The 21,670-nt window shown below is 36.3% G+C and overlaps 8 protein-coding genes across 8 annotated transcripts; 4 read left to right on the forward strand and 4 right to left on the reverse strand.

The window, feature by feature from the left end:
- Positions 1 to 480: 480 nt before the first annotated feature.
- Positions 481 to 1,761, forward strand: NESG_00572 (uncharacterized protein; the record flags this gene model as incomplete). Its single annotated transcript, XM_053048222.1, has 1 exon — positions 481 to 1,761. One exon carries the CDS (start codon positions 481 to 483, stop codon positions 1,759 to 1,761), a length of 1,281 nt encoding a protein of 426 aa, XP_052906047.1.
- Positions 1,762 to 3,887: 2,126 nt separating this feature from the next.
- NESG_00573 (uncharacterized protein) lies at positions 3,888 to 6,071 on the forward strand (the record flags this gene model as incomplete). The annotated part of the gene is made up of 1 exon (XM_053048223.1): positions 3,888 to 6,071. The coding sequence occupies one exon, from the start codon at positions 3,888 to 3,890 to the stop codon at positions 6,069 to 6,071; it is 2,184 nt and encodes a 727-aa protein (XP_052906048.1).
- Positions 6,072 to 6,540: 469 nt separating this feature from the next.
- NESG_00574 (uncharacterized protein) lies at positions 6,541 to 9,282 on the reverse strand (the record flags this gene model as incomplete). Its single annotated transcript, XM_053048224.1, has 1 exon — positions 6,541 to 9,282. The coding sequence occupies one exon, from the start codon at positions 9,280 to 9,282 to the stop codon at positions 6,541 to 6,543; it is 2,742 nt and encodes a 913-aa protein (XP_052906049.1).
- Positions 9,283 to 10,000: 718 nt separating this feature from the next.
- On the reverse strand, positions 10,001 to 10,276 carry NESG_00575 (uncharacterized protein; the record flags this gene model as incomplete). The annotated part of the gene is made up of 1 exon (XM_053048225.1): positions 10,001 to 10,276. The coding sequence occupies one exon, from the start codon at positions 10,274 to 10,276 to the stop codon at positions 10,001 to 10,003; it is 276 nt and encodes a 91-aa protein (XP_052906050.1).
- Positions 10,277 to 11,060: 784 nt separating this feature from the next.
- On the reverse strand, positions 11,061 to 13,730 carry NESG_00576 (uncharacterized protein; the record flags this gene model as incomplete). The annotated part of the gene is made up of 1 exon (XM_053048226.1): positions 11,061 to 13,730. One exon carries the CDS (start codon positions 13,728 to 13,730, stop codon positions 11,061 to 11,063), a length of 2,670 nt encoding a protein of 889 aa, XP_052906051.1.
- A 1,372-nt stretch (positions 13,731 to 15,102) lies between these two features.
- NESG_00577 (uncharacterized protein) lies at positions 15,103 to 16,278 on the forward strand (the record flags this gene model as incomplete). The annotated part of the gene is made up of 1 exon (XM_053048227.1): positions 15,103 to 16,278. The coding sequence occupies one exon, from the start codon at positions 15,103 to 15,105 to the stop codon at positions 16,276 to 16,278; it is 1,176 nt and encodes a 391-aa protein (XP_052906052.1).
- An 881-nt stretch (positions 16,279 to 17,159) lies between these two features.
- NESG_00578 (uncharacterized protein) lies at positions 17,160 to 18,389 on the forward strand (the record flags this gene model as incomplete). Its single annotated transcript, XM_053048228.1, has 1 exon — positions 17,160 to 18,389. One exon carries the CDS (start codon positions 17,160 to 17,162, stop codon positions 18,387 to 18,389), a length of 1,230 nt encoding a protein of 409 aa, XP_052906053.1.
- A 770-nt stretch (positions 18,390 to 19,159) lies between these two features.
- NESG_00579 (uncharacterized protein) lies at positions 19,160 to 21,670 on the reverse strand (the record flags this gene model as incomplete). The annotated part of the gene is made up of 1 exon (XM_053048229.1): positions 19,160 to 21,670. A coding segment is annotated over one exon (2,511 nt), but the record flags the coding sequence as incomplete, so codon positions are not given.

Here is a 21,670-nt window from a genome sequence, read left to right on the forward strand (position 1 = left end):
TCATTAACAAACAAAATATAAACAAAGATAAGTGTATGAGCAGATAATTAATTTAATTTGGCGTACGAAAAAACAACCCTCATGGAATATTTCTAACTTAAGGAATGGCTTTGCGCTCTCAAGGAAGAAAAGCCCAACAAATTTAATAACTTTCCTTGAACAGAAAGCATTGATTGGCAGTCCTTCGTGTCTCTGCTAGAGCTTCTTTCAAAAAACATACTTTTACTAAAAAAACAATGTGCAGTGTGCTCTCTGGTGTCTGGGCATGTATTAGCTAAGAGCGAAATTTCTGTAATTCTTTAATTTTATTTCTTTATGGCCATGCTATTGGGCTAATATTTTTATGCAGCAATAAGCATGGTAGCGCTATCAAAACAATAAAGCAATTAATTTATGTATTTGTTTGTATTAAATCACTGGATATATTAAAATAGAACTATTTAAGAAGCTTTGCCTTCATACAAATACTAAAGTTTAGCAATGGCTTATTTTAACAAGAAAAAGATAATTATATGCGTATTAGCAGTATTCATAGTATGTCTGGGCATGTATATGATGTATAGCAGAAATTTACAGAAAATAATAGCCGAAAAAACAAGCAAGGAGGAAATGGCATATATACGCGTGCAAAGTAATGTGCTGGGCGCAGATGAAAAGGCTTTCAGTGAGAAAGAGGGAAAAGATGTAGAAGAATATGTAAATTTAAACAAAACAGCAGCCTCTGCAAGAAGTATAATAGACACAGAAGATATAGATGAAAAAACAGAAAATAGCACTTTTGCACTAGAGTCAAAAGAGAAAGAAGAAAAAGACAACAAAAGTAAAAAGATACCAGATGAAATAGACGCACCGGAAAATACGGTCTCTGAAGCCAAAGATACATCTTATATAAAAGCTAAAGAAAGCCACAATAATTTAGTGTTAGAAGAGATGGTGAGAAATCTAAATAAAAAGATGGTAGATTTGGCTTTTGAAAGGAGCGCATTAGGAATGCAAAATCTAAAAAAAACAATACATAGATTAAATGCATTCGAATTTAGATATAATCAAGCTAGTGATGAAATAGTGAAAACTAGTAGCAAGTATACTGAATATGAGGCTGCATATAATTTAATCGTCAAAGAAGCAGATGTTCTAGATAAGGAAATTAAAACTTTCGAGAGTGAATTCTGCAATATAGAAATACCAAATGCTAAATGTGTTGTGTATAATGAATGTGTAGAACAAGTTAAAAATCTCACAGTAGAGATAAATGGCTTAGATAAATTGATTTATAACAAACTTTATTTATTCACAAAAGCTTTAGAAAAAAAGAGAAAATTAGAAATGGAATATATATTATCAAGAGAAGCCTATATGGAATATTATTCGAATGAAATAGAAAAAGAAGAAGTGTTATTTGAACTCTTAAAAGGGCTATTAGAAAAAACTAAAAAATTAAATGCCCAAGCAAGGGCGTTGCTTTTAGTAAGGAAAAAAGAGCGCACCCATGAAAAAGATTTCGCTAAAAAGCATAAGTTATCGGGTTATATCAAAATATATAAAAAGTGGCATATGCTTATAAAGGATAATATTCGGGTTATAACCCAAATGATTAAACTAAGCGAAAATAGTATATCCATGAAAATAAAACAGAAAGACCTGTATGAAGCGTTTATTAAAGCAGAAAATAGATATATACAGAAGAGGACAGTGGTGGAAACAAAAAATGACCTTGCAGCTATCCTGTCAAAAGAATATAAACGAATGTGCAACAAATAGTAAAACATAGATCTATGCTAAAGAACAGTATATGCAGTTTATAGCATAAGGCAGTGGGTAGAAAAGAATATGCACATTTAAAATAGCAGATAATGCAGATGCGGAGTGCATAAGTAGTGTATGCGCGCCAGGAGAGCGATGCTGTCTGGAGCGCAGCCTCCGTGCTGTATTGTGAATATGTAATAGGATAGGATGCGGTAAGGCTGCAGCTGGCCTATATGCTGGCCATGGAATAAATTCATTACAGCTTTTTATTTTTCTTCTTACACATTCACTAGACAGTGCACAGTAGCACATATTTACATGCACACAAAATTGTGCAATATTGAGGAAGACATCTAAATGATCATTAGGTGTAGCAGAAAGAATAAGAGAGAAGAGATATGCACAGGAATGGGCAGTGCGCACGTACAGAGAAGAGGCTCACTGAAATACGCTTTGCTGAGTATGCAGGTGCTTGCATCACTTGGGGTGCATATATGTACATTATACAGGGTAGAGAGCAGAAGTGTGTACTGTAGCAACAGTGCTCCTACACAAAAAAGGGCGCGCGCAAGTCTATGGTAAAAGAAAAAAAAAGCAGTGCAGTGCTAAGATGTAGATATATACTGCGAAAAGTATATATATCCGTGTCACCAAATACACACTATTATGATAAGTGTATACGAGTGTGTGTATAGCTGTCAATAAATGCTTATTTCGTTCTCTATTTGTCTGTAATGTGCTATTCTCTCTGTTTCTCTCTTTCTTCTCTCTTCATGTCTGAGCAATGATGGTTCTCTGGGATGTGCAAATTTTCTTCTTTTCCCTGTCTCTCATGCTTTATTTCTCTTTTTATACCTACGTAAAATAAACTAGTCCACAAAAAGAAATATACACTTTATTTCCCAATATATAGGAGAATAAAAATACAAGAAGAACACTGAAAGAGAGGAAAAGGACAAAGTAGACAGAAGCACAGAAATGAAAGAATAGACAGATAAATAGAGAGTATAGATGGAGTAGCATTCATAAACAGGGTTAAGACCAATACAAGGCTGGTTTGACTGAATACGGCAAATGTATTCAGAATGCAAGCAGATACTAATAATTCGTAAGAAAGGTGACTGAGCTGGCACATAGTGTAGAAAGAAGGGTAAGTTGGACTTAGCCTCTGCCACATATAGCTCGAGTAACTCAAAGAGTATGCAAACTGTGCTCAGCAGACAACATAGTAGTGGTATTTCTAAGTAATATGCAATGGTAGTGACTTTAAATTGTGCAAAGTAATAGCTAAGCCGTCTCTGCTACTCTTACTAAATTTTATTAGTGGAAAAGAATTCAAACTAGCCATGCTATGTTTGTAAACAGAGAGAAGAGGTGCAGCTTAAATAGGAAATGCTAGAGAAAGAACCCAGGAACACATTATATATAACCAGAAGATGGCTTGGTGTGGGAATAGCTGAATTTATTTTTCTAAGATGCTAGAATTGGTTTTTCTATTTGGAAGCATCCTTTATTTCTCGCTGTCTATTTATAGACCATTAGCAGTTAATATATTAGTAATATGGAGTTGCTAATAAACACAATCTAACTAACATGCCCAAGAGGAGATGATGTTTCCGCGAGGAGGTTATAGTTTAGAATAAAAAGTGTAGTTGTTAAGGAAGTTTTATTCGTGTATTGTTGCAGATGTCTGGATATACTGTGGCGACAGGCTTTTGGATAAATAGAAAGTTTACCACAATAATTTGAATAAATATTAATTCATTAACAAAAAATAGTCAAAAGGGGAAGTATTAATAATTAGTTGGTTTTAATTAATTTAATTTAGAACAAGAAAATAGTACATTCTATACCATATTGCTAACCCAAGGAAAGAGATTTGCGTCTTCGAGGTAGAGAAAAACAACAAGCCGTGCATGGACACATAAGTACATAGCACTAGTTAAATTCGAGTTGTATTTTGTTGCATAGGGCATTCAACATAGCCTAAATTTTCTTCTGTAGAATTTACTAAAAAACTTACTGCGAAAATAGAATGGTCTTTTAATACTTAATGTGCACATGCAATTAATCACTATTGATCAATTACCCCAATTTAAATGCTTAAATACAAGAATATTTGAAAATTTCAGTACTAAGATATGAACATGAAAATAAAAAGAAAAACACATGAACATCTATACAAGAGAAATAACAGACAGATATCTATCAAGCTACTAGCAAAAGTGCTTCTTATGGGCGCGCTTCTATTTGTGCAGAACGTCTTCGGATTATTGAGCGAGGAGGATATGAAAGCAGTGATAAAAGCAATATTAAGCAAAACAAAAGGTGATACTATGCTGAAGCTGGATGGGCCTTTTAGCCCAATTATGCTATATCTATACGAATGGTCTAGCACTCTTCAGAATAAGCGATTTGATTCTTCATACATAAGTAACTGTTTTTTAATAATAAAGGAAGAAGATACTTCACATAAAACATACCAAACAAACCACATAGCCAGAGAAGAGGATTCAGAGGGAAAGAAGATACCAAAGAGAATTGTAGACCACTACAATGCACTAATTAATATGTTTCCTTCCCCAAAGAGAAAAATAGGCATCTATCCTAAAAAACTCCGAAAAGAGTCTTTTACTTCTTTCTTGAAGAGTGAACATGTCAAGGAATATGCCCATAGAATTCTTGCAGTACTTCTTCTGCAGGCAGAGGGGATGCCCGTGTCTCTGAGAATTGAGGATGAAGAAAGCGCATGCCCAAAACTTACATGGATGAATGAATACAAACCCAAAGACTCCTTCAGTATTCCTATATACACTACTAGTACGGAAGGACAGGAAAGTAATAGCTCTAATGAAGAAGCAAATATAAAAAAAAGTAGCATTAAAATAGTGCAGACTATTAAGTACTTCCTTAATGCAGAGTCCAGCCAGGAACTTGAAGAGAGTATAGCGCTGAAGGAATCAACTGAGAAAGAAATTTATTGGAAGAATGAGTTTACTGAGACACCAGCCTGGCTTATACAGTCGTACATATACTACTATCTGGAGACTAAAGAGGATGCAATTAACTTTTATGACGAGATGTCTGACAAATTAAGGCTTTGCTTCACAAAGCTTAAAGAGAAAAACAATGCAGTGATTTCAACCCGGCTATTTCAAAAGTGGCTTACAAAAACATCAAATAGGTCAGTAACGTTGGAGTGGTGGGGTAACGTAAAAGAGCTTAAAGATTTGGTTGAAGCCGAGAAAGAAATTAAACCACTTCCCTTCAAAAATAATAGTCTGTACCTTCCCACAAAAAAGAATTATTGGCCTAAATATGAATATTATAAAACATGCACGTCTTCACCTAATATAGAATCTACACTATTTACTCTATTCTGCTGCTTTGTATATGACCCAGAGACAAACACATACAATGTTGATCAAATTCCGTGCGCGCAAGAAGAAGTAAAGAATCTGTTTGGCATGCCATCTAAAAACACAAGTACGTCTAGCGATTCACCCGAAAAATGTGAAAATCCAGCCATAAACAACCCACTCAGCAATGATATGCCTGTCATACGGATGGGGCAGGGAATAACAAAAGAGGCTTGGGATAAATGGCGTGAAATAATTAAGAGCTTAGTGAGAGATGATGAGGACATAAGTTACATAAAACTAACGAACGGTAGGCATGTGATTGAACAAGATATCCTCAATATTCTCATAATAATGCTAAAGCTTACTGGAATGTATTATGATATAAATAAGAAAGAAATACAGTCATATAAAAAACTGTTCGAATCCGAAAGATCCGGGTATGAGAAACCCCTAACAGTTAAGGATTTAAATAGCATTATAAGATATGTAGAAAGTATTTTCTCTATGGTATTGTCAAGAAAATTCGACAATAGAATGCCTGAAGACTTCAGGAACCGGTTTTCTACATCTTTTAAAGATAAAAAACCAAGAATATTATATATGAACTTTGTGGATTACCAAATTAAAAGCACATATACTAAAAAGTATTTGACTAAACGTATAGAAACAAAATATTTGGCCGGAAGTTTACAGATTTATTATAAAACAGAAAACAGAAAACAGCCAATAATTATTAGTTTTATATCACCAGAAATAGTCGAATTAGGAATTGGCATGTGTTTTTTACTATCAGAAATTCCAAAAATTGACATTTTAGCAGAGAAAATAAGCAAAATGCCAAAAGACAGCTATAGTATGCATGTTCTTTCTGAATATGCAGAAACCATAAATCTATCCAATCCAACTAATATGAAAGTTGATCAGCCCGAATATAATCCGAATGAAACACTTGATATAGCCTAAGTTCTAATAAATATTTTACAATAGTCTCGCTCTTAGACAGTAGGTGAATTACCAGAAGGCTTAACTTGGAAGGGCTCGGATACTCAAAGAATAGCCTTTAAAATTATTCATATATTGGGTGGGCCTAACCCGAATTTCCAGCAGCCTTCTGAATACTACACTGGTGTTAATTTGTTTTGAAGTATAGCTTATTTCTCCTCTATGAAACGCTACACTCAATCATACAAAAATATAGAATAAATTTATTTTCTGTCCTCTATTCATGCCCGCCCAGAATGGTGTTTTTTAGACAAAAAACATAAGTTTCTAGAAGATGTTTTTCATCATACGGTCTGGAGGTGGTTAATTATTCACTGAAGGACAAATAAAGGCAAGGGTCTAATCCATTCAATGAATTATATGTATGCAAGCAGACCCCCTTTTAGCGGGCTGCCCTGCCGCCAAATTCCTCGGAAGGCAATGACCAGCATCAACTTATACTGCATCTCGTGCAATTTTTTTCGTTTAGCCGCCAACAGGATCTAAAAAGGTACGATACCAGCGTATCATACTTTTTCATACTTTTTTTGTCATTCTTTGAGCAGAATAAATACTTATTTTCTTTTAAGACACTTAGACCTTTTTCAAAATACTCCAAAGGTCCTGAAATTTCTTTTTTACGCATAAATAATTCTGAATGGCTATGGAAAGCTATAGAGTCGTAAATCGTCTTAATAGATTCTAATAAGGGCCCATCAACGCCTGAGCATACATGAATAAACCAGGTAATATACACATAGTTTAAATCGCAGTCTTCCATAGATTCTTTGATAATGGATTGAATTTTCAGCAAGTCCTCTATCATTCCCTTAGACACGATAAGATCAAGCAAAGCATCTCGGGTTATATAAGCTACTCTTGAATTGTTCATTCTCGCGTCATTTGCAGTTACTCTAAGATAGTTGCACGTGGCTTTTAATGCAGCAGATTCTGGAATATCATCTAGTAGAGTTCTGTATACATCCACTGGCTCTAGCTGATTCCAAAAATCGTCTTCCTTTGGAATAAACTCTGATGGCTTAAATCCAAGTCTTGGATAGTACTCCTGCCAGCTTGTATGAAATGGGAAGCTTTCTAGAACTATACTTCTTGTGTTAAGGTCATTGAGCGGAACACTTCCTAAAATGTTTGCTGTGAACCGTGTTAAAGGGTTTGTTTGGCCTACTTCCTTGTCTACAGTATCAAGTATAAAGCTATTTATAATATAGCGTTTAATTCCATTGGAAGAAAGCTTTTCCAATAAGAATATTCTAGATATGCCTTTAGATTCCTCCTGTATAACTGATTCTATGGTTTTTCTAAGATTCTTTGAAAGGCCTTCACGGCTGTTACTTAAAGAATCCAATTCTACACTAACGTACTGGTATGCAATGTATCCTATATAGCAGTCTACGCCACTGTATGTATTTTTTACTTCTTCATATTTTTCTTTAACTTGTGCAGATTTATTCTTTAAAGATCGAAGAAAAGTAAGAACAGCATGCTTCGGTATTATATCCAAAGAAATTCCATTATATACTTTACCGAAACCCGATATAACCCGAATCTCAGAGAAAATATCTGCCTTGCCATTTGACCTCTTTCCAAGTCTCATTTGTTTGCACTCTACTCTCACATTCTTATTCAGTGATAAAGCCTTAATAATCGATTCGATCTTATCTGCAATTTCAGATTGCTTACTATCTAATTCTTTATATTTACATGCATTCTCTATACACTCAACTAGCTCTAATATATCTGCTTTCTGGCCTGTTATTTCTGCAATTACTAGAAATATATTTGCAATCCCAGCTATAAGCTCGTTTTTACTCTTCCAGTAGTCAATCTTTTCATCCTCTAAGCAAGCAACAACTCGGCTCCACTCCTTGTGCATTTCAAAGTTAGTGGTTTCTTTTGGCTTAGGATACTTTTCAAAGAAGTCTCTCAACTCTTTGCTTACTTCCGTTCCCATGTGGTCTGTCTCATACTTTCCTGTCTCTGGATTATATGCTAGGCCGCAGAACAGTCCAAGAAGGGCTGTTTCTACGCAGTTGCTATAGTATAAGAATTGGTTTCTCTCAAAGCCAGACTTGTCTAGTTTACAACGCGGCACTCTAGTAAACTGTGGCAGTTGACTACTATTGCAGAAGGGAAAATCGGCATTTTCATTTGTATATTTTACAAGGTCACAGAATGATTCAATGTACTTTATGTTCTCACTAAGTGTATCTTTTGCAATGAAAAGCTCATCAAATATTCTGCCCTTCTTACCTTTCTTCTTAGTCTGCTCCGGGTTCTCCTTTTCAGCCACTTGATCAACCATTAGTTCATGCACTGCATTCACAAAGTCCTTGTAACTCTCTGCTGTGTCAATGAACTCGTATATGTACGTCTGTATGAGGAAGGCTGCGTTATTCAGAAATAAGCCACTTTCAAACTCTTCTCTAGTGGAAGGCATTGCAAACTTGCCCCCTTTCTTTAGAAGTGGATTATCTCTGCACTGCATATAGAACTTGACAACTCCAGCTGCCTCACTTTGATAGATATCCTCTTTGTACTTCTTAGTAACTGGATCTGTGCCTTCCATATGCATTTCTACATCCAAAAATACTTTTTCCTTGCATGTCTTACTTTTTATGACAAGATTATTTTTCTTTCCTGTACGGTCTATACTTATTTTAAGGTCAACGCCCTCTGAGAGAAGAAGAAGCGCTGCAAGAATGTACTTTGTGTCTTTCTTAACGTGATCTGCTCTTAGAAAGTTTGTAAGTGCATTTGATCTACCTGCCTCAATGGAGAGGTCTCTATCCACAGACGGAAACATCTTTATCAGCTGGGCATGATAAGAGCTAAGATACTCCCCATTGGGAGTCTGTGTGGCTATGTCCTTGTATACTCTGTCATTAACTGGTTTTCTTGTAAAGTTGTACTCTTGTTTGTTTTTACTAGATAGTCCTTTCTTAGACAACGTATAATCTGTGTCTATTTCAGGGGAATAAAACCGTTTGTTGTACATATATCCATTCTGGTTTCCAATGTATCCACGTAGGAGATTCAATGATCCTCTTGGGTTAATAACCACATCCTGCTTCTTGCCAACTAGAGTCTCATGTACTGTCTTTATGTCTTCCATATTGATTCTTGTAAGAATCGTTTGCACCATTATTAAGTTCAAAAGTAGCCTGCCGATCATTTTTTGCAAATCGAAAAAAGATTTTCTCTTTAACCGATTTAATTTCTCGCTTTTCATTATTATCCTTAGCATCAGTTATTTCTATATATAAATCATTTTTTTATAGGTCACTTGCATGCGATTTATAGTTAGCCAATAAGCAAAAACAGTTCTGTGCTTTAGTTGGGCCAGTGATTGTATCCAATCTGCATACGTAAATACACCAGTGAGATCATCTTCATACTATTCTCCTGTACTGCAGACCAATAGTTAGAAAACACTCGTATGGTTCTCTCATAAAACAGACTCGGCTACACAAAGCCTGTCCTATTGAATAGCTGTCTTTTTGTGTATTTATCATCTAATCTAGATATATTAGTATACTATGCAATGGTGTTAACAGAAGTATACTGAAAACTCCGAAGCCTGAATATGCTAGATGAACACTCTGATATAGCCAAGATATGTGCACTAAGACAGTCTAAATAAAGGAGTTGAGTGGTAGTGGGCTGGTGCAGTGTCTGTGCACTAGAAAGTGTATTCCTTCAATATGTGCATAGCTAGAGGAAAATAAAAATAAAACTCAACTCAGAGTGTGTCCAGAGGATGTTTAACAGAGCCGCCTTTATGCTATACATGTGTATAATGTGATGGATGCGCAGACAAAATATCTCTATATATGTGTGTAGTGCATAATACACACTATTATGATAAGTGTATACGAGAGTATGTCTAGCTGTTAATAAATGCCTGTTTCGTTCTCTATTTGCCTGTAGTATGCTGCTCTCTCTGTTTCTCTCTTTCTTCTCTCTTCATGCCTGACCAGTGGTGGTTCTCTGTGATGTGCTACTTTTCTTCTTTTCCCTGTCTCTAGTGCTTTATTTCTCTTTTTATAACTATGTAAAATAAATTGCTTCAGAGGGCTGTATGTATACTTTATTTCCCAATATATACAAGAATAAAAATACAAAAAGCACACTGAGAGAGAAAAAGAGAACAAAGTAGACAGATGCATATAAATAAAAGAATAGACAGATAAATAGAGAGTATAGATGTATTAATAGGTATATACACTGCTAGGACCAATAGAAGGAGCCCTTTTGGCAAAGTACTGTAAATATGTTAAGAATGTAAGTATACACTGATAGGACACAATGAATTTGCATAAAGGATGATATATATGTTTATTACAGAGCTGGTTTAGTAGAAAGAGCCTAAGTAAGTTATCCCGATTGTCATTTCAGCTGATTCTCCTCTCTAAACTATTACACTTAGTTATACTAAACTTGGTTCTAGTTTATTCGGGGTATTTATAGACCCCCTCAAGGTAATATTAGATCTAGACAATAAAGTTTCTGGAAATTTCCAAAAGAAGTCGTTCATGATATTTTATGGAGATGATTAATTATTCGTCCAAAACAAATAAAAGGCTAAGAGTCTAAGTCAGCCTAGATAGCGCATACACAAGTAAAACCCATTGTAGTGTATTGTTCTACAGAAAAACCTCCGAAAGGCAATGCCCAATATAATCTGCATTGCTAGCCCAGATAAAGGGTTTATGCTCTCTAGGCAAGGAAAATCAGCAACTATACAGCTAGTTTAGCTATACACTACCATATTTTCGATTATTTACTGCTGGTTTCTTAGAGATAAAATATTTTAATTCTAGCTGTGCTATTTGAAGAAGCCTTGTACAAAGTACTTTAGCTAGATTTCCTTAGAAATAGTAGAGAAAAAGCTTTTATTGCAATATTCTATAAAGGTTCTTCTAGTCAAAGAAGTGTCTAGGTTTGTGCACCTCATGAGGTGGTAGAATTCGGGTTATATTGGCGTAGAAGCTCGTTAAACTTGGCAATAGCGTCTTCGCTAGTGCATAGCTGGTCCTTTAGCCTTTTAAGGATTTGGACAATTTTCTTTTTATCATAATATATGAAATTACCCGGAATGTAGCTTGGATTCTGAATCGTGTTAAAGTGTATGGTAATTAACTCTATATTTAGGTTTTTCTGAAAAATGGAATACATGAACCATATATAGTGAAGATGATTTAGTATCACATCTTTCTTCTCGGAACAGCCTTGTGTTATTGCCTCACAAACTAAATCGGCATACTTCATGTTTTGGTCTCTAAATATATATGTGTAAACATACCCATCCATCAGACAGTTTAATAATATATAAACCGCTTTCCCACTATATAAACAAAATTTCTCTACGCAGTATTTAATCCACATTATAAAAATGGATATATCGCAATCTATCACATATTCAGAAACCCCAAACCCTCCTGCGCCCTTCATAATTCTTTCATACATTTCTTCTGACAGATTTATATTCGGGTAGCTGAGACTTTTGCTGTTTTTATTAAGCAGGCCTGTGAATGTAATTGAGGGAAGCACTTCCCTTTGAATTCTCGGGTTATCTAGCTCTGTGCTTCCTAATATGTTGGAGGTAAACCGAACAATGGGATGCTCAGGAGATAGCTTTTGGTCCATGGTATAGACCATAGAACAGGCAACTAATCTCGCCTTATAGTCTAAATCATTGATCTTTTGTATGAGCAGCAGTCTATTTATGTCTGTGAAGTTGTTCTCAATGATTTTGCTCACCTGTGCCCTCATAAAGTCATCAGCATCCCCATACATATCAATTTTTCTTGTCTCATAGTCAACATACGCAGAAAATAAATTTTCAACAAATTCTGTTCCATTTTTACAGATGCCTGCAATTTCATTCAATTTCTCTATTCGATCGTCTTCGAAGTCCATAACAGCAGATCTCATGCTAGTAGTACTATGTAAGCCTGATATTCCCAAGACTATTTTATTCTTGATCTCATTCCGCTCAAATAAAATAGCAATCTCTCCATACACATCGTATCTTCCATTACTGCACTTATAACTTTTAATCCAAGAAAACTCTATTCCTACAATTTCTGTCTTGGATAGGCATTTAAGTAGCATCTTTGTGTACTCTTGAATATCCTTCGACAATATATCATCCAATTCTCCTTGGTTTTCCTTTAACCTCTCTAAAAAGCCAAGTATTTTGTCTTTTTCTTCTTTAGAAATATTTACTATTTCAGCAATAACCAAGAGCATGTTTATGATGCCACAGTTTATCTCATTTCTATCTCTGCAGTATGCAATCATAGGCTCATCCAAGCACGCAACAACTTTGCACCACCTTATCTGGAACTCTGCCTTTGTTGTGTCAAATGACTTGTTCTCTTCTGGGGCGAAGAATTCTTTAAGCTCTTCAGAGACATTCCCCATGTGGTCAGTTTTATATGTAAAGTCAGATGGGTCATATGCCAAGCAGCAGAAAAGAGAGAGAATCATGCACTCCACACAGTTGCTGTAGTTTTCTAACGGATCAGTAGAAAACTCTTTTGTTGTCGGGTCGCGCCATGGGACAGATGTGTATGAAGGAAGTTGCGTGCTGTCTGTAAATGGAAATACCCGATATCTATTTAAAATATCTTGAGTTTTCTTCATTAGAGCCATGCAGTTTGTGCCTGCTTCTGTACTCGCAGTTTTGAAAAGTCTGTCATACACACAGTCACCTTTACTTGGTGCCTCTGTCTTTGGCGCATACTTCTCTGTCATTGTGTGCATAGTCTGTATAAACTCAATTGCACGCTGTGCTGTGTCTATGAACCCAAATATGTACGACTGGATCAGAAACTTGGAGCTGTCTAAGAACTTTCCAGACATAATCTCCTCTTTCGTACACTTGTCCTCCATTATACTAAGCACTTCATGTTTGCTTGCATTCTTCTGGAAGAAGCTGATCATTTGCTTAACTTTCTTCTGTTGGAATGTTTGTACTTTGTCTTCCACAAGGTTTTGCCATGGGATTTCCATAGGGACTGTGAAGTATATTTCTTTTTTTTTGTTTGTTTCATATACCTTTAGTACACTGTTGGTGACTTCAATAGGAATGTCCACTCCCTCAGAGAAAAGAAGTAGCATGGCCAGAATTTGCAATGCATGCTTTTCTGTTGTCTTTGCTCGAAGGAACTGAACAAAGGACTGGTTTCCCCGTGTCTCAATTGTTATGTCACCAGTTGGAGATGGAAACAGCTCGATCAGATGATTGTGATACTTCTCGGTATATGTATCCGTTTTATTAGTCGGGTGTTCTTTGTATGCTTTGTCCTTTTGTTCATTTCGGTTGTATGTATAATCTTCATTCTCTTCATTTTTCTTTAAAAGGTACTCTGTCTTAATCTGCGGAGCAAAGAACCTTTTGTTGTACATGCACTCCATCTTCTGGTAGATGCATCCGCGGAGGAAGTTGAGAGGCCCCTCTGGGTTTATTCTTATAGGTGTTGCATCGGTTGCAATTTCAAACTGCAGAGTGGCCTCCACCTCGTCCAATGTCATGTCTGCTCTGTGCGTGCTCATCAGTAGAACACTGATTAAGGCAACTGCCTTGATCCAAATAACGGAAGAAATCATTTTCATTAAATAAAATAAATCATTTTTAATATATAGTAACGGTTAAACTCAGGGGGAGTTGTAAGGCATTTTTATTGGTCTTTGGGCTATATACGTTGATCAATAGTTTTCACTCAATAAAAATATGTGTATATATGTTTATCCCATTGGCTGGCCAGAGGCAAATGATATTCTAACCAGTAGATGGTGTACCATGCGGGAAGAAGTGCCATAGAGTGTGAATAGCACCTATTGCTGTGTGAGGAACTTTTATTATTGTAGTAAAAATATTTTAAGCTCGCTCTCTTACTTAGCTGTTTAGGGCTGGCCTTGTATAGCAGATAACACTAGCAGTAGTTTATTTGTGGTGAAGTGCCCAAAAGTCTAAGTGTGCTAGAAAGAAGAGGCTGGCTTATGTGTTATGGGTTTTTCTAAGTTCTTTAAGAAACACTGTACGCATTCAAGGCTCTATTATGTGCTAGCTTTTGTTTCTATGTGCATGTGCACGCATAAATCAGATATAACCCGAAGTTCAGCTGGTGCTTTTTTATTCAGCCTATATTTATAGTATAGTGCAGAATATAGGCTATTGTGATGTGAGTAGAAGAAAGTGTCTGTCCGCCTGTCAATAAATCCCTGTTTCATTCTCTATTTGCCTGTAGTGTGTTACTCTCTTTATCCTCTCTTTATGTCTGACCAATGATGGTTCTTTGGAATGTGCTACTTTTCTTCTTTTCTCTGCCTCTAGTGCTTTATTTCTCTTTTTATAACTATGTAAAATAAATTGCTTCAGAGGGCTATATGTATACTTTATTTTCCAATGTGTAGGAGAATAAAAATACAAGAAGACACTGAAAGAGAAGAAAAAGACAAAGTAGACAGATACGTAGAAATGAAAGAATAGATAGATAAGTAGAAACCATGGATGTATTGATAGGTATATACACTGATAGGACCAGCATAAGGCTCTTTTGGCAAAATACTAAAAATGCGTTCGTAGTGCAAACATATACTGATAATTCGCAAAAAAGGTGAGTAAGTTGCTGCATTGTGTAGAAAGAAATGCAAGTAAGCCTCTCTGATCACTCCTCTCATATAACCCGAAAAAGTTATAATAGAAGCTTCAGTGTTGGCCATGTGTATAATAGAAATAGAAATGCTGGCATTTGGGTTATATGTGTGCAGGGCAGGGCCACCCGAATCAGATAAGCCATAGGAAGCTCTATTAAGTATAAAATACTTGCTGGGTATGTCCTTCGGGCCTTCAAATGCATTTTTGGCATGCCAAAAAGAGCAACAGACTAGCTAAGAAATTCGGGTTATATCTGGTTATTCAGCTATATTAAGGAGAAGATCTAAGTGATATGTAAGGTATATTAACAATGAGTATAAAAAAAGCATGATAAGCGAAAGAAAGCGGAACAAAGGGTCTACAAAGAAGATTGAAATAATAGCCAAGAGTGCACTTGGAGTACTTGTCCTCGGGCTATATGCATGCGCAATCATACCCCCGAACCCAGACATGCTGCATGAAGAGCCACTGAGTATACAAGGCGAGGTAGTCGGCTGTCCAGAGCGCAGAACCGTGTGTGAAGACCGCCTCCCGAACTCGAAACAAGCAGACATGGGACCCGGCCTAAACACGTCTGCTGTGCAGCTAGACAGCTGTTTTGCAGACAGCCATGTTTTTGTCCAAAATACCCGAATTGTGTCAAAAGAAAAAAAAGGGCTTCTTAATGCAGCGCTGTACAAAATGAAGATAGCGGAAAAAGAGTGCGAAAAGGTGGCAAAAAGACTAGAAGAGCTAGAGTGCACTGTTTCTTCGGCACGCACCCTCTTCTTTCAGAGTAGAAAAAAGCTAAAGGCCCTTAAAAAGAAGTATGCAGAGTCCAATACTGCATACGACTTAGCCTATAAAGAAGCAGATGCGCAGTACTCAAAAATCGACACATGCTACAAGCTACTTAATGTTCCCGAGGTGCCAGGCGGCATAGATGATGCATACAACGCGAAAGTAAACAAGGTTATTGCGCTATGCAAAGAGACAATTGAGTGTGCAGAATGTGAAAAGACTAAAAGAAGCACATCTGCCAAATGCCCGGGGTCTGCAAAAGAGCAAGAAAAGAGAAACGCCTGCCCAGGAGACAGCCTAATGATATGCTTATCACAGGTTCTAGACGCTGAAAGAGAGCTGTATCGCACAATTAAGTGCAATTTAGCGATGTTTGGAAAAATATACTTCAAAGAAGAGCTGCTGCATGCAGTGAGGAGCAGAGAGATCGAGTACTTTGAAAATACAGGGTATAAGACCACCCGGTTGGAAGAGATAGTGGAGCTGCATAGAAAGCATCTGAAGTGCTCGAAGAAAAGGAATGATGCTCTAGCTTGTGTGTACAGCTGCCAGAAAGACATTGTATCCGAAACAGATAGGCTATGCAATGCGTATATAGCGTATGAGAAAGGAAAAAGTGCGCATGAAGAGCAGAAAAGAGTCTTTAGTGCAGTTAAGAGCTTGCTGTATAAAGAAAAGGAGGAGTTGGATGGGCACATCCAAATGCTGCAGCAAGAGGAATAAGTGTGCAGTCTAGGTCTATTCTTTGCCATGCATAGCACAAACAATCAGCGATTCGGATTATTTGCACAAAAGACAGAAAGGGCTTGAGGGGCTGTCTGAGCGTCTATGTGTGAGAAAGCAGAGTCTGATCAAGAATATAAGTCTACTCCTAGCAAAGAGATTCAATGGTGTGCCATCTGCTGCAGAGGCATGAGTTATTCTGGCTATTCAGGCCTATAAAAACTATATGATGTTGGGACGCAGTCAGATGCCTAGTAGTAGCCTGCCTAGCTGTCAATAAATACTTGTTTCATTCTTTATTTGCTTGTAGTATGTTACTCTCCGTTTTCTTTTCTCTTTATGTCCGACTAATTATTATTCTCTAGGCTGTGAAACTTTTCTTCTTTTCCTTGCCTCTCATGTTTTATTCTCTTTTTATATAATTACACCACCATAAGGAACATATACTTTATTTCCCAATATATAAGAGAATAAAAATACAAGAAGGCACTAGAAAGAGAAGAAAAGGACAAAGTAGACAGATAAATAGAGAGTATGGATGTATTAATAGGTATATGCAGAGTTAGGACCAATAGAAGAACCCCTTTTGTAAAAATACTGTAAATGTGTTAAGAATGCAGGCATATACTGATAATTCGCAAGAAAGGTGAATGTGCTGCTGCATAGTGTAGAAAGAAAGGAAAATAACCCGATTGACCGCCCCTCTCATATAATCCGAATATATAGATGCATTATCACTATGTTCTTTACAACTCTTTAATTTTAATTTTATATTTTTGCTAGATATACCATAGAAATAGCTAAAGATCTAGAGAAGCACAATATCAAACAAGAAATCTAAATGATCTATAAAGTATATTAGCAGGAAATATGAAAAAAGCATGGCGAGCACAAAGAAGTCGAGCAAAGAGTCTATAAAAGAATACGTGATAATAGCCGCTGGTGTATTAGTAATAATATCAATGGTGCTATACACATGCGTAATCGCATCGCCCAACCGAGGCAAATCGCAGGAAGGTCCATTAAGTATAATAAGCGAGCTGAAGACATTTTCTACATATTCAGAAAATAGCGCAGTGTATGAAAACAAAGAGCCTGGTGATGGAGGAAGTAAAGAAGCAGGCACGCCAATACCATTTGAGCAATTGGATGATATAATAGGTGCTGGAAATACTTCTACATCTTTAGACATGTATGCGTCAGATGAACAAAGCAATTCTTCTTCTACAAAAGAAGAAAAAGAGGTGTATGCTGGGTTGAAGAAAGTATACAAAATTCTGAATATAGTTGAGAGAGTGTGCCAAAAAGAGATAGACGCTCTAAAAGAGATGAACACTGCAGCAGATCTGATTTATAATATCTTTTTGAGAGCTAGTGAAAAACTAGCGGAAGATAAAAAGAAGTATGAAGAATGTAATAATGAATACGAAATGATCAGTGAAAAAAAAGATGTTATAAGCGAAAAAATAAAGTACTGCAACATAGGCAATCCTTTTGGAATACTAACCGGGATATATAATGAATACAGCATGCAAATAAAAGAGATTAATACACTATATGAAGGGCTAAATAACCTAGAAAAAGAAAAAAAGTGCAAAGACGATATATACAAAGAAGCTCTTGATTATAAAAAAGAGCTAGAAAATAACATGCAGAACTCTAGAAAAGACCTCTTGAAGTACCACACGCATGTGATAGAGGTGGAGAGAAAGTTAAGTGATGTAAACAAATGCATTTTAGAGAATAATAAAAAAACATATGCCAGAGATGTGCTGTTGTGCTTAGTAAGGGGAAAAGAGGCAGAGCATTTTAAAGAAAATGAAAAAGAGATAAAGCCACTGGCTGAGATAATAGAATTGCACAGAGCCCGTATGGAATGCATAAAAGAGGGGTGTGCTATGCTAAATACTATGCATAATCTACAGAAAGACATTATATCTGCAGCTGGCGAAGTATATAGCACATACAAAGCATTTGATGCAATAAAAAGCGCAGGTGAAAGGCAAGATATTGCTTTAAACATAATTGTGAGAGTGCTGTATAAAGTACAAGAAGAGTTAAAGGGGTGTAGCTCAAAAATAAACAAATCCCGGCATGAGACTTTGGTTTAGTCTCTTTTCTATATAAAACAAGCTAAGAGCAAAGAAAGGCTGTGCATACTATGCTCAGCAGAGAATGCAGCAGTGGTACGCATAAGCAGCCTTATGGGCCAGTAATCAGAGCTCTTTAGGCCTTTAGGAATCGGATAATATGGGGTGTGTGCTGGCAGTAATTTTGAGCTGTGTGTAGTAATAACTAAACCTCTTATGCTATTTTTATTTTACTTTTACTAAAATTTATTTACGGCCAAGGATTCGAACTAGCTATTTGAGCTATGCTTGTAAAGAAGTACAGAGGCTTTTTAGAAGGTTACATTTATAAACCTTGTCTTTATTTGGTTTTCCATTTGTTTAAGTAGTTTTAAATGAAATATCCTCTGCTTCTAAATCCTATCTAGACTGATCAGATTATGGGCTCTTTAATTCCTAATAATGGAAGGTTTCAATCACCTGTATCCTTCTCCATGGCGATAAAAATAAACTAAGATTATGAAATGCATCAACTGCTAGTCAGTGCATACGATACTCAATCATACAAAAATATAGAATAAATTTATTTCCTGTCATTTATTTATGCCCGCCCAGAATGGAGTTTTTTAGACAAAAAACATAAGTTTCTAGAAGATGTTTTTCATCATACTATCAGGGGATAGTTAACTATTGATCCTTAAACGAATAATGGCCAAGAGTGTAATCCATTCAAAATGAATTATATGTAAGCAAGCAGAGCCTCTTGTAGCGTGCTTTTCTGCAGGAAAATCCCCGGAAATCAATGACCAAAATCAACTTATAGTGCAGGCTGAGGATTTAGATTTCTTTTGCAACCGATAGAATTTCAAGAAGTATGCTAACACAGCATCATACTTTTTCATACTTTTCCTGTCATCCTTCGAGCAGAAAAGTGCTTTATTTTTTTTTAAAATGCTTAAACCCATTTTAAAGTATTCCGCGGGTCCTGACATTGCTTCTTTAAACTCAAGTGGGTTTGGATAATCATCAAAGACTATAAAGTCGTAAACTGTCTTAGCAGATTCTAATGAGAATTTATAATGACCTGAGCATACGTACATAAACCAGATAATATACACATAGTTTAAGTTGTGGTCTTTCATATATTCTTTGATATTGGATTGAATTTCCACCAAGTCCTCTATCCCCCCACTATACATAATACGATAAATTAGAGTCGCTCGGGTTATAAATTCTACACTTAAATCGATCATCCTTGGATCATTCACAGCTACTCTAAGATAGTTGCATATGGCTTTTGATGTAGCAGGCACTGAAAAAGACTCTAGAATATTGCATAAATATGTTTTTTGTCCTGATAGATAAGTCCAAACAGCATCTTCTTTTGGGATAGGCTCTGATGGCTTAAATCCAAGCCTTGGATAAAATTTCTGCCAGCTTGCGTGAAATGGGAAGAACATTATCATTGGTTGTCTTGATGCATAATCATTGAGCGAAACACTTCCTAAAATGTTTGCAGTAAACCGTATTAGAGGGTTTGTTGGGCCCACTTCCTTATCTATGGTAGAAAATATAAATCTCATTATAATAGCACCTTTAACATGATGGGAAACAAGCTTTCCTAATAAGAATATTTTAGATATTCCTTCGGGTCCTTTCGGCATAATCTGGAGCACTATTCTCGCAAATTTCATAGAGCGATTATAATCACTACAACTTAAAGCATCTAACTCTGCACCAATGTACTGATCCGCAATGTATCCTATATAGCAGCCCATACCATTGTAAATATTTTTTACTTCTTCATACTTTTCTTTAATATATGCAGAGCTAGTATTTGAAGATGGAAGAAGAATAAGATTTGCATGTCCTTGCATTATATCCAAAGAAATTTCATTACATTCTTTATCGAAAGTATAAATAATGTTAATCTTAGAGAAAATATCTGCCTTGCCACTTGACCTCTTCCCAAGTTCCATGTCATTGCACTCTATGCTCACATTCTTATTCTTTGATAAAGCCTTAATAATCGATTCGATCTTATCTGCAATTTCAGATTGATTATCATCTAATTCTCCTGTTCTGCATATATTTTCTATACATTCGACTAGCTTTAATATTTCTTTCTTCTGGCCTGTTATTTCTGAAATAGCAAGAAGTATATTTCCAACCCCAGCTATAAGTTCGTTTTTCTCTTTCTTGTAGTCAATCTTGTCATTCTTTAAGCAAGCAACAACTTTACTCCATTGTTTGTGCATTTCAAAGTCAGTAGTTTCTGTTGGCTTAGGATAGTCTTCAAAGAACTGTTTTAGCTCTTTACTTATTCCCTCCCCCATATGGCTGGTTTGGTACTCTCCTGTCTCTGGATTATATGCCAGGCAGCAGAACAGTCCAAGAAGGGCTGTTTCTACACAGTCACTATAGTATAAGGCTTGGCTTTTCTCAAAGCCAGATTTGTCTAGTTTACAACGCGGCACTCTAGTATACTTTGGCAGCTGACTATCATTGTAGAAGGGAAATTTAGTATTCTCATTTTTGGCTTTTAGAAGATCACAGAACGATTCAATATATTTTTTGTTTTCGCTAAGTGCATCTTTCGCTATGAAAAGCTCATCGAATATTTTGCTCTTCTTGCCTTTCTTCTTAGTCTGCTCCGGGTTCTCCTTTTCAACTACTTGATCAATCAGTAGTTCATGCACTGCTTCTACAAAGTTCTTGTAGTCTTCTGCTGTGTCAATAAACTCGTATATATATGTCTGTATAAGGAAGGCTGCATTGTTCAGAAACTTTCCGCTCTCAAACTCTTCTCTAGTGGCTGGCATTGCAAACTTGCCTTCTTTCTTTAGCAGTGAATTGTCTCTGCACTGCATATAGAACTTGACAACTCCAGTTGCCTCACTTTGGTAGATGTTTTCACTCTGCTCATTTGTAACTGGGTCTATACCTGCAGTATGCATCACTACATTCACAAACTCTTTCTCTTTGCATGTCTTGCTTTTTATGACAAGATTATTTTTCTTTCCTTTGCAGTCTACTGCTATTTTAATGTCAACACCCTCTGAGAGAAGAAGAAGTGCTGCAAGGATGTACTTTGCATCCTTTTTAACATGATCTGCTCTTAGGAAGTTTGTAAGTGCATTTGACCTTCCTGCCTCAATGGAGAGGTCTCCGTCTGCAGATGGAAACATCTTTATCAGCTGGGCATGATACATGCTAAGATACTTACCCTCTGGGGTTTTTGTGTCCATGTCTTTGTGTACTCTGTCATTCACTGGCTTTCTTTTAAAGTTGTACTCTTGTTCGTTTTCATCAGATATTTCTTT

Source organism: Nematocida ausubeli, assembly GCF_000738915.1.
Source record: "Nematocida ausubeli strain ERTm6 chromosome Unknown supercont2.1, whole genome shotgun sequence".
Lineage (NCBI taxonomy): Eukaryota > Fungi > Microsporidia > Nematocida > Nematocida ausubeli.